The 12,428-nt window shown below is 56.2% G+C and overlaps 1 protein-coding gene across 1 annotated transcript in view; it reads left to right on the forward strand.

Annotated features, from left to right (window-relative positions):
• The window catches only part of LHX4 (LIM homeobox 4), a 40,630-nt gene that overhangs the window by 14,051 nt on the left and 14,151 nt on the right, over positions 1–12,428 (forward strand). The window contains exon 2 of the mRNA XM_044266289.1: positions 3,350–3,521. Within this exon, the coding sequence (XP_044122224.1) occupies positions 3,350–3,521 (172 nt within the window). The remainder of the gene's footprint in view (positions 1–3,349; positions 3,522–12,428) is intronic.

The following is a 12,428-nucleotide window of genomic DNA, read 5'->3' on the forward strand; positions in this document are numbered from 1 at the left end:
GACACTTCGCTTCCCATCTCCGGGCTCAATTTTCTCATCTGTAAAATGGGGATGAGAACACTTTCCTCACCCAGTGGTGCGGATGTACACCCAGGACCTGGCAGAGCTCATAACAGGCTCTTGACATCTAGTTTTACAATTATTGGAATATTATGGATCTCGCAAATCATTTCTATGCTTTGTTTTTAAAAATGCCAACCCCCTTAAAAAATCTACATTGGAGTACAGTAGGAAAGATTTTATTATTTTTTTTTAACCTAAAAAGGGCCCTTAGAATGAGCCTCTCATTTTTGCCAAACTCGAGGATCCCGGCTTAGTCCTAAGGCCTCAGAGAACCCCGAGTCTGGGCAGCGCCGCCGGACCCAGCAGGAAGCACCCGCAAGCTGAAGGCCGAGGCCGGTCGGTCGCTGCTGGTGCTGCCGCGAAGCGAGCCGCCGCCGCCGCCGTCTGCAGCCTCCCGAGCTCCGCCGCCCGCCCGCCCTCGCATGCATTAGCCGTAATGTATTCTCTCTCGAATACTCCTCAGATTAAGCTCCCGGGAGCTACCTTGCTCGAAATAAATTTTATGAGCACACATCCTCGCCCTCATCCCCTGCACTGGCGGCTGCGAGGAGAAATACAGCCGCCCCGCTGCCCGCGGCAAGGCCGGCCAACAATTAGGTGGGAATCGGCGCCCTCTGGCCCCGGAGCGGGGCGGCTGCGGGAGGGAGCGAGCTGGGGCGCTCCGGGTCGGGACCGCCGCTCTCCGTCCGGGTTCTCCAAGGGTTCAAGTGCGTCCGCGGGCGCCGGCAGGGGAGCTGGCCCCGGGGCTCCGGACGGCCGCTCACCCAAAGACGCCCCCAGCGGGCGGTGTCGCCGCGTCACCCGGCCTGGGACGGGCCCCCCGCGGCTGGTGGGTCCCGGCTCCGGCCGCTTCCCCGGCTCCGGGGGCCTCGATCTCGTCTCCCCTCCGCTTGCAAAACGGTGCCAGAGCGATCTGCTCCTCACCTCCCTCCGCAAGCGCCTGGCTCAGCAGACGCAGCGCCTGCAAATGCAAAGGCGGGCCGGAGAGCCCCGCGCCCCGGCCCTTAATGACATTTTTACAAGAGCTGTCCCCCCTTCCCCTCGCGGGCTGGCCTGGTCGCACCGCAGGAGCCCCTGGTGAGTCTCCCTCCTTCCTCAGAGCCTCTAGGTCTCTCCCGTCTAAGGCCCCCCTTCCCTGCTGCTCCAGGGGTGCGGGTCCTGAGGGACCCTCAGACAGGCAGGGGTGCGGTTGTAGCTGGGGAGCGCGACCTGCGGGCCGACAGGCATGGCCCGGGCCCTGGCGGAGCTGCCCTGTGATGTGGGGCGCTCTGACTTCTACACAGGGATTCTTGCGGGCCCCAATGAGATCAGGTCCATGAACTTGCCCCTAACTTTCCTTCCCCTCAGCCACAAGAGCACCACATCTAACACCTGGTTACTGCAGTTATTTCTTAATAACAGCAAACCTTTATTGAGCACTTACTGTTTACTGGCCCAGCCTTAGCCCTATTGATTCAATTACTCTTCACAACAATCCTACCAGGTGCTATTGTCATCACCAACTCACCCCCCCCCCCCCCATTTTAACAGGCGCAGAGAGAGGGGAAGTAATTTGTGGAAGGTTAAAAAGCACAGCCAGGATTCAAGCCCAGGTGGACTGGCCCTAGAATCCATGGTCTTACCTTGTGTCCTACTTGTCCCCCCTTTTTTGATGGAAATCCTGTTGTTGTGTGCTTAGCATTTTGTTGGGCGCATGGAACTGTTTGTAAGTAACTCATCTAATTGGTTGAACATTTTGTCAGGAAGGAAAATTTTTTTAAAAAGATTTTATTTTTCAGAGTCCATAGTCTCTCATGGTTCACCTCCCCTTCCAATTTACCCAAATTCCCTACTCCTCTCCATCTCCCCTTGTCCTCCATGCTATTTGTTATGCTCCACAAATAAGTGAAACCATATGATAATTGACTCTCTCGGCTTGACTTATTTCACTCAGCATAATCTCTTCCAGTCCCGTCCATGTTGCTACAAAAGTTGGGTATTCATCCTTTCTGATGAAGGCATAATACTCCATAGTGTATATGGACCACATCTTCCTTACCCATTCATCCGTTGCCGGGGGAGGGGGGAGGTTGGGGTACCAGGTGGTGGGTATTATAGAGGGCACGGCTTGCATGGAGCACTGGGTGTGGTGAAAAAATAATGAATACGTTTTTCTGAAAATAAATAAATTGGAAAAAAGAGATTTTATTTATTTGAGGGGGGGAGAGAGAGAGAGAGATTGCGCAAAAGTGGTGGGCAGGGAGGGGAGGGGGCAGAAGGAGAAGCAGACTCCCCTCTAAGGGGGGAGTGGGAAGAAGGGCTTGATTTGGGGACTCCAGGATCAGGACATAAGCCCAAAGCAGATGCCCAATGGACTGAGCCCCTTAGGCAGCCGGGAAACTTTTTTTGATAGAAAAAATGCCATATGCATGAGGACAGGTAGTTGGTTCCCAGACCCACGCGGATCTGCCCCAGTGTGTTCCTGGTAGAACTACCTGGTAGTTCATGGGGCCTTTTGGGAATGGGGTCAAAGAGCAAGGCACCTAGTGGGTCTGACTTTCAGGCAAATGTTGGTAGCTGCTGAGGCCATAATGGGAACAGGCAGGCTTTGGGGTTTACTGGGCCTGTCACTGACACGTGTGTCCGTCACTAGAGATATCGTGACGTGAAGGTCGCAGTAGCCTGTCTACAGATCTGATACACGAATGACTTAGTACTTGAGCTTTCTTCCTACATAGACTTGGATGGTTACATTTTTTTCCCAAGTGCTTTGAGGTGAATTCCCTTATGTTAACACTTTTAAATTCTAACACGCCAACAAACATGATAGGAATCAAGAAACATGGATGATTCCCGAGAGATCTGGTTTTCCTACTCGTGTTGATAATTTGGAGTGCACAGGAGAAACTGCTGAACTGTTTCAAGGAGAACTTCTTGGAGAGGATGTGATTAAGTCTTTTTTCCATGATCACCTCTGTGAAGCCACTCGGGCGCGCCAGGTGCGGTGCTGGGCAGCGGGGACACAAAGCTGCGAAAGGAACCCTGTTTCTGCCCCTTGAGAATCCTGCCTCCTAATGGGACACACAGGGGGGGCTGGATTGCAGGTCCCGCCTGCCGCCTGGACCGGTGACCTCCGTGCTGTGTATGCCCCACCCCATTCTATGGGGCAGTCGAAGGTTTTGGGTTATGTATGTCCTTTTCCTCCCGTGGGAGAGGAATCGTGGAGAAGGGAGGGCATCCACACGGGTCTGGCGCGGTGAGCAGCGCCGCGTGGAAGGCTCACTCTGCCTTGTCTCTCTCCCCACAGAAATCCCTCAGTGCGCTGGCTGCAACCAGCACATCCTGGACAAGTTCATCCTGAAGGTCCTCGACCGACACTGGCACAGCTCTTGCCTCAAGTGTGCAGACTGCCAGATGCCACTGGCCGACAGGTGCTTCTCCAGGGCCGGAAGCGTCTACTGCAAGGAAGACTTCTTCAAGTAAGTCCGAACCCCGGGGGCTCTGGTCTGTCTCTGGCTCTCCCCTGGGAGTGAGGTGGGAGGGGCTGGTGGCAGAGGGCGTGAGTGCCATTTCTGCCGGGGAGGGGGGCATTAGGGGGACAGACCAAGGATTCCCATAAATCCTGCCTCAGGACACGAGGCCATCTCATTGATGCCACTTTCCGAGTAGGTGCTTGGAGGTTCACCCCCGAATCCAGAGGAGTCTCGTGACTCCTATAGGGCCCCGGAGCCTCGGAAGCTTTGTTCCTGGTCCAGGTCCAGCCAGGCTCTGTCGGTGTCACTGCTTTTGATGAGAATGTGAGGAAGAGGCAGTTTCATGGGGTGGTAAAGTGCCCAGACCACGATGGGGTTTGAAGCACTTACTAGCTGTGGGCTCTCGGGCAGTTTACTTCTCTCCGCCTCGGGTTGCTTATCTTTAAAATGGGTCTGGTAATAATAGTTCCCTCATAGGGTTGTTACAGGCTTTGAATGAATCAATATGGGTAAAGTCCTTAGGACAATGTCTGACACCTGAACGTTAGCTTTGAAGACTGACCAACAGAAACAATCCTGTTGGTCACGGCGAGGGGTTATTTTCTGTGGCATTTAGTCTGGGACATTCCTCCTGGAACCTATTACCCAAGGCACTGACTCTGGGGCCCCAGCTCACTTGGACCTGCTGGCAGCAGTGACACCAAGACCAGGAGGAAGGGGTCGTCCTGCAGTGACACCGAGCCCCGTGGGGGTGGCCCGTGGGCTGTGCTGAGGGGGACGGGACTGCTGGGGAGGCTTATCAAAGCCTGCAAACGTTTGGCACAAATGAGCAAGCCTCAGGGAGAAGGGGTGCATCCTTCCAAGGTGGTGTGTTCTGCACAAAGGGAGGGCGAAGGGGAAGAGATGCCAGTCCTGGAGACAGAACGTGTTTCTCCCTAATCCTCCCAAGGTTTAACTTTGGGGAATAAGTGATCTGAATTTCTGAGGATTCTCAAATTTCTTTTACCCATTAGGAGTTGAAAAGCACATTAAAGATGAAAGTGGTCTCTACATGGCTTGTGTTGAGAAGGCCACACTCTTGGGCACCATCACACTTTGGCCAAAAATATCCCACTCTCTCCCTCTGTGTGTGTGTGTGTGTGTGAGAGAGAGAGAGAGAGAGAGAGAGAGAGCAAGAGGATGCAGGTGGGTGGGCCCGGCCCTGGGGTTGGGTCAGCTGCATTCCAGGGTCTGGGTCCCATCCTCCCCCCATTTGTGTACCTTTGGGAAGCCTCAGTGAGCCCAGGGGCATGACCTTCTTGGCCAGCTGGGAACAGGGTAGGTGCTCAGACCACTGGCTGGGGTGCGGGCGAATCCCATTAGGATCACGTCACAGGACTCTGTTCTCAGAGAAGCTCCTTTGAGCCCCTCCCTGGGGTTCGGACCTTGACTAGCTGGCTCTGGGTTTGGGGAAGGGGGGGTAGCAGCTCAAGTGTAGGTTTGGGTTTGAGACAAGTAGTGAGTAAAGGGGACCCTTTAAACCCAGAAGGGGCCCCGGGGTGCAGGCGAGGGAAGGATTAGCACAGCCCGATGAGCCACCAGCCCAAGACTAGAAGTAACAGTGACCGTTACTCACTCAGGCCAGTGCCCTGCCCTCCTGCCTCCATAGCCACCCTGTGCCATGGCCCTCGTTTGGATCCTTCTGGAGCACTGCTCAGCAGTAACCTCGTGACCAGCCTCCCACCTCCTCTAGCCCACATGCCTCCCCACCAGACAGCATCCATCCTCACAGCTGACCCTGGCCCCCAGCTCCTTCAGCAGGGCCCCCTTACCCACAGAATATTCCAGATGCATTGTGCCATCAGAGCCTTCCTCCCAGTACCCCAGCTCCCTTCTAGTCCTACCTCACCACTGTCTTGGGTGCTGATTGCCCCCTTCCCCAGGCAGGCCCTGACCCAGGCTCGTTTGTCCTGCAGGGATAAAGTCTGTCCTCTCGAGGTCTCCCCATCCTTCCCTGGCTGTGGGTCCCGCTCTTCCGCAGGTGGGCACCTGCCCCTTCTCTCTCCCCGTGACTCAGTGTGAGTTGTCTCGTGTTTGCTCACGCCTCCTGACCTGTTTCATCTTCCTTGTTGGCTCAAGGAAAGATTTATTTTTCCATTTTTCTGTCCCCAGCATGGCCTGTGCACCTGGCCTTGCCCACAGACTGTCACTGGGTTTGATGCCACGAAGAGTAGATCCCGTAGTGAACTCACAGCCTGTTTGCTGACCAGTTCCTTCTGTCCCTCACTTGCTGCCTGTGAGTTGTGAAGGCCCAGGATGCCTGGGGAATGCACAGGCCTTTGCCTCAGCTATCTACCTATCTATCTATCTAGAGATGTATTTATTTATTTTGGAGGTAGTGTGCAAGTGAGGGGAGGGACAGAGGTTGGGGGAGAGAGTCCAGCAGACTCCCCACTGAGCACGGAGACCCATGCCCGGGGTGGGGGTGGGAGGGACACTCAATTCCACAACACGGAGATCAGGACCTGAGCCAAAGTCAAGAGTCGGACCTCCAACCGACGGAGCCCCAGGCCTGTGATATAGTCACAATTACTCTCCTGGTCCCACAGGACTGCTCTGCTTCATAAAAGGACCCCCTACCCCCAGGGCTGGATCTGTTCGTGAAGTAGGAGAGCTGGCCGCAGAGTCAGGGCTGACTCCGGGTTCTTCCTCTGTGAAGAGGGGCTGTGTGGAGACAAATTTAAGGCTGAGGTGATTCTGCCTGCTGTTGATGGAGGGTCACTGAGACCTGCAGACTGGGCCACTCTGAGGCCCTTTCAGGAAGGACACTTGGCTCCACAGGCAGTCAGGCCCCACACAGCTCTTCGGGACTGCGGCTGTTCGGTGGAGCCCGTCACAGTCCTCGGGGAGGACACGGAGGGACTCAGTCCTCCAGGGTCGGATTGGCTTCACCTTCCTCCCCAGGGTCTGGGGACTGCTGTCCCCTTAGGGCTCAGCCTGTAACATGGCCGCAGAGCCGGTGGGCTGCTCTCCGTGACTGTTCATTAAAAGTCACCAGGCACCTGCTGGCAGATGGCGCAGCAGGGAACACGTGAGCAGAGAGGGCACATGGCAGGGCTGGAGGGCAGAGCAGGCACTGGAGCCTCAGGTCCCTCCCTGGTCCCACACGGGACTGCAGAAGGGAAGGCGGATGCTGTACACTTGAATTCACCTGCCAGACCTCTGATCTTTCAGCTGTGGGATTCAGAAGAGGTCTGCTCAGAGCCAGGGAGAATCTCTTCTCTGTGCTCCTTGAAGAAAAAAGAAAAAAGAAAGACAAATCCCTGTCTTTTTCTGATAGGTGCCCCATAGCCCTGCTCAGGGGCTTGGACCTCCCTGACCCCCTCTCTGGTGCTAAGCTTCAGGATTGGTATTTTAAATCTCTTTTTCCATAGCAAGGGGCAGGGCCACTGCTCTGCACCTCTCTAAGGGGTATCCTTTATTCTGTGTGAAGTCTTCTGAGTCAGGACTGTATGTGAAGGGTGCCGGGCTAGAGGAGTGTAAAACCTCAGAGGTGGGGGGAGGTCAGCCTTCCACCGGCTGTCCGCCCAGGAGATGTGGTAATACTGGCGGCTGACAGCAGAGGGCGATGTTGATGTGTGCCCAGACAAAGAAAGGATTGTTGGAAGCTCGTACTCTGTGGTTGTCACATTTTCCTCTTGGAGCTGTTGAATTCTGTCTTGTTCAGTAACTTTGGGTGATTTTTTGCTGTTATTCGCTGGTTTTGCCTCTCGGGTCTTTGGCTTTCTCCAGAGGGAATAAAATTCTGAGACCCAGAGAAGAGGCAGTGAGTTGACTAAGAGAGTGGTCCCAAGGCTATTGCAATAGAATCACAAGCTGAGGAGCCAGCAGCTCCTTGTGTTGCGTTTGCTAATCAGGTCCTTTCTGGACGGTGTGTCCTGCCCGTCTCAGGTCCCCCATCTCCTTGCCAAGAGACCAGGGCCGGAAGTGGGGACGGTGGTCTGGGAGTAGAGCTTCCGGGTCTCCTCCTCATGTCTGGCGGCTCCTTTCCTCTGGAGCCCAGTGAACTGCACAGGTTCTTTGCTCCAGCAACTGGTTCAAGTACTGACTCTGTCAGCATCAGCTGGGTACCCTCTGGCAAGTGCCTTAACATCTCTGAACCCCAGTGTCCTCTTCAGAAAAAGCAAGAATGCTCATGGCGCCTATCACAACAGCCCTGGACGCAGGAACATTTCACGAAAGGGAGTTATTTTATGAACAGAGTGGTTTGTTGAACCCAGACGGTGCTCAGTTGAATTCCTGACCTGTCTTGGACTAGTTGTTTGTCAGCGAACAAGTGATTAGGGCTTTCTGAACGTCATTGCCTTATCTGTTCCAAGACGCTCATGGTAGCCCACAGAGTTGTTGCGAAACGGGAAGGAAATAGCATGTAAACCATGTCCAGCTCAATGCTGGCTGCTTGATCAGTGTCTGGGTTTCTGGCCCTGACGTGTGGCCACTTGACCTACAGCCCTGGAAGGCCGGGCTGTCAGAGCTGTCCCTCGGGGCTAGGTCTGTACGGGCTTCTCCTGGCCTCCCTCCTCCCCCTTCCCAGCCCCCAGCTTGGAGACCTTCCTGTTGAGATGACATTTAACGTCAGAGCGGGGGGAGGGCAGTCTGGCAGAGTTGGGAGGGCACCCTTCAGTGCTCTGGGGCCATAGATGCCATGGGGATTTGCATGAAGGTTTGGGAAACAAACCAGCAGCGATTACAATCTGAAGACAAACACGGCGACAGGGTCACAGAGAGCAGCATTTAGGTAAAGCACAGCTTTCCAGAACATTGCAGGCTTGCGGCACCAGGCCTGTGAGCTCACTTGCCACAGCGGGGCTGGAGGGGAGCGTCGGAGGCAAGTTCTGAGAGTGACTGCCACTCCAGGGGGTTCCAGCGTCTCTGGGGGTGTCTTCCTGCCCCTGAGACCTTCATCTACACGGCGGGCAGCAGCGATGGTCATTGCTGGGGACCCAGTGGGAGAGAAGGCTGCTTGTCAGTGGGGGGCTGGGGGAGCTGCTCCCCAGCCAGGCCGGGTGGTAGGCACCGTTCCTCATGGGCCCCTCCCCCAGCCAGTCAATCTCCAGGCAGTGAGCGAGGCTGTCAGCCAAGGGCAGGTAAGCGGCGTCCTTGGGAGCCCGGAGATGCTGATTTATCCCCACAGTTCAGAACAGCCTGTTTCAGCCCCAGCACGCTCTGCGTTTGGCCAGGACGCAGGGTGGTTTCGCTGGCTCCGGCCTGGTCTTCACTGGTGACCTTGGCCCCATCACCGCTCTGGTGACCAGGGCCTCCATCCATCAGCTGGGCAGATGCCCCCAGGAAATCAGGTAATGTGGGCAGAGGCCCACGCTCAGCTGTCCCGTGAGGTGGGCCTCCCAGAGGGGCTGAATCCCGCTCCCGTGTGACCCAGGACATTTGACCCCAGAGCCTCCGTCTCCTGCCTCGAAAGGGGGAGAAGAATAAACATCTCCACTTTCCTGGGTTCTGAGGATTGAGTAAGATGAGGGGCTGGGTGTCGTCATTAGTAGGGGCTGTTTTTATTAAGGTCATGATGGTGGATGTATGTGGGGAAGAAAGAGAAGGACCTTCCTGGGGGCAGAGGCGACAAAAGGCTGCAGGCGAGGTGGGGGTCCTGAGGGGGTGGGAGGCGTGGCCTGTGTCCAGTGGCAATGTCAGGTCTGGTGATCGGAACACCTGTGGGTCTGGGGGTGGTGCCAGGAGCCCCTGTGAGTTCTCCCCACCCAGGGTGCCATCCCTCCCTGTGTGGTCCAGAGCTCTGTCTGTGCCCGAAGCCCTCACTTTACTGGAGGGGGCCCAGCCTGTGCTGGTATGACCGCCTCCAGCCAGTCTTTACTCCGTCTCCCCAGGAAGGGCCACCTCAGTTCTGGGGTTGGTTGCTGGTCCAGTCAACTTGACAGGGTCCTTGTCAAGTCAGCGTTATCTCTGGAAACTACACACCTTTGTGTGGATGCGTGCACACACACACACACATTCTCTCTCTCTCTCTCTCACTCTCTAGCAAAATGTGCTTAGGGAACCCACAGGGGGAGGGTCCCTTTGACGTGTGACTTTCCATAATTTCTTAATAGTTTATAGTCTAATTCCCTCGCTAAGCAAATTAAACCTTTTAAGGTAACGATCAGATGTTCCAGATAGTGTCTTCCATGTGGACATTTGTAAGAGTCAAACACACTGGTGGGACCAGGCCCACCGTCATTTGCGACGGCCTGTAATCAAGGCAGAAGCAATTACTTAGCGGAGCAGCTCCCCCTGGGACCCGAGGCTGTAGATCTGGCTGTGATGAGTCTGTGGATTATCTGCCCGCCCCCACCCCCCCAGCGCCCCCCTTAGCTGTGCTAGCCGCCCCCCCTGCTGCCGAGCCCAGCCTGGGGCGGAGGCCTCCTGACATCTGTGGGACCTGCAGCCCAGAGACTTGTAGGCCTTGGGGAATCTGTCTGGAACCAGGGGGTTGCAAATCAGCCTGCGAGTCAGCTGGCATCTAGGCCAGGGGCGCAGGTCCCCAGGCGAAGAGGGACACGTGGAGCTTCCTCTTCACCCCAGGAGAGGACACTGGCCAACAGCGGTAGCGCCCGGTCCCTTCATTGCTGGGGTTCAACCGCCTTCCCTCCCCTTCACCTCCATCCCAGGTGCTTAGTCACGCTCCCAGCTCTCAAATGCCCTCTCCGTCTCCACTGCCTGTGCCCTCTCTCAGCCCATCACCGCCCCTCCGTGGCGCTGGAAGCTTCTCCCCGGCAGGGCTTCCGAAACGCCCTGCCCGGCACTCGCCCGCTGGGGTCCCTTTCTGCGGGTTCTCTGGCCGCGGTCACACGCGAGGGGCCTGTGTGAGTCGGGGTCTGGCTCCAGGGCCCCTGTCCCCAGCAGCCCGGCCAGACCAGCGCTGGGCCCTGGGGTGGGAGCGGGGTGTCAGCACAGCAGATCGGTCGGCTGGAGGGGCTGGAACCTCTGTCCCTGAGGGTCCCTACCACTGCCTGTCACAGTGCCTCCTGCACCACCACTGGGGGCTTGAGGGATTAGAGAGTCAGAGAGCAAGGGTGAGGCCCCGGGAGCACCGAGAACATCAGAGAGGCCCCGTGTCACCGCGACTCGGGGGCCTTCTGGCGGCCTTGCTGACCTGCGGACTCGGGGCCTGGAATCGGGAGTCAGGGTGGTTTGTCTGCTTTTGAGCAGACGTCCCGGGTGGCTCTTGGTCCTGGATGCTTCGGTGTCAGGCGAGCGAAACCTGCATAGAGAGGAATCAGCCTGGAGTTAGTGGGTCAGGTGGCTGCAGGGCAGGGGTGGGCGGGAGGGGGGTGTGGTTGGGCAGACCACGACAGATCCCAGCCTGTCCCCGTCTGTGGAGAGGGAATGGCCTATCTACCTGTGAGGCCTGTTGTGTGGTTCCTATGACACCACTCACAGGAAATTGTCCGAGACCACGGGCCAGATGTGTGTTTACCCAGATTAAGGGAGGTGGGCTGGACCCTTGTAGAAGAGGGTCGGGTCCGGATCTAATGTCCGTTGCCTCTTGGGAAGTGAATCTACCCCCAGCAGGGAAGGAGGGGAAGCACCGCTGAGACAAAGGGCGAGTCGGGCTCTAGCCCCTTTTCTACCACTAAACGAGCTGTGTGGTCTTGGACAAGTCACTACCCCTCTCTGGGCCTCGGTTTTGTTCTGTGTTAAATGAGGGGGCTGGACTAGGTCACGGATTCTAAAGCTTTTCTGGAAGGATGCATCTCAGAATAACACTGAATGTTTGTTAACAAGAAAAGCATTTTTAACCGCCCCCCCACCCCCCAGTAAAAGGTAGAGCACCTTGGGGCCATTCCAGTGGGTCTGGGAGGTGTCCGTGTAAGTGTGTGTTGTGGGGGGCTGTGTCTCCCCTCCCCAAGACTCTGACACTTTCTAGCATCAGGCCTTCTCCAAATATAGCCCCTGACTCTTTCTGGAGAAGGCTGACCATTCGTGGGCAGAACTTTATGTGCCCATGACATGGCTGGGGTGGTGATAGATGTTGGAAATATTGGTACATACAGTAACAGTAAATATCAGCAACTTACCTGTCAAGTGTGGTGATGGATAAAAGAAATACGTGGAGGGAAGTGTCAGCTGGGAAAAAAATATACAGCTTGCCGTAAATCACCTCCAAGCAATTAAAGCATAAAATTAAGTTATGCAGTATTTTGTTTCCTTGGGACAGGGCACTGCACTGTGGCAGCCCCTCCCTCCCCCAGCAGAGGCTGGCGGGGGCCAGGGCTAGCCCCTCCCCGACTGCCTCCCTACCGCCATGTAAGAAAGAGCACTGGGTTCCAGTCCCGTCTTTGCCGTTCACGGCTGTGTGGTCTCTGGTACATTATCTCCCTCTCTGAACTAGTTTCCTCCAGATGGAGGACGTGTGTTACTGCATGCCTTTGGCACGGATCCTTGCTGTTTATTCACCAGCTACCCATGGGACATGTGCCCTAGGCAGGTCCTGCTGCGGGTGCTAGACTCAGTAGTGAACCAAACAGATCCAGGGCCTGCTGGCATGGAGCTCGCCTGCTGGCGGTGGAGAGATAAGGTACACAAGAACTGTGCGGTGCATCCGTTGGAGATAGGGTAGTAAGTGCTGGATCCAGGGCAGGGCTGGTCAAAGAATGCCCCTGGGGAAGGCGACCCGTGAGGGGCAACCTGCCGAAAAGCAGATGTGAGCCAGGCAGGTATCTGGGGAGAGAGCATTTCAAGTCAAGGAAGGAAGCCATCCTGGGTGCACGGAGCCGGGGTGGCTGGGCCAGTGGGCAGGCAGAGCAGTAGGAGAGGAGGTTTTATCATTGTGGAGGGGCTTGGGGACTAGTGAGGGACTTGGGCTTTGACCCTGAGCCAGGGGAGCCACTGGGAGGTGTCGAGGAGGGGAGTGAGGAGGGAGCA

The sequence above is a fragment of the Neovison vison genome, chromosome 10, assembly GCF_020171115.1.
Source record: "Neovison vison isolate M4711 chromosome 10, ASM_NN_V1, whole genome shotgun sequence".
Taxonomy (NCBI): Eukaryota; Metazoa; Chordata; class Mammalia; order Carnivora; family Mustelidae; genus Neogale; species Neogale vison.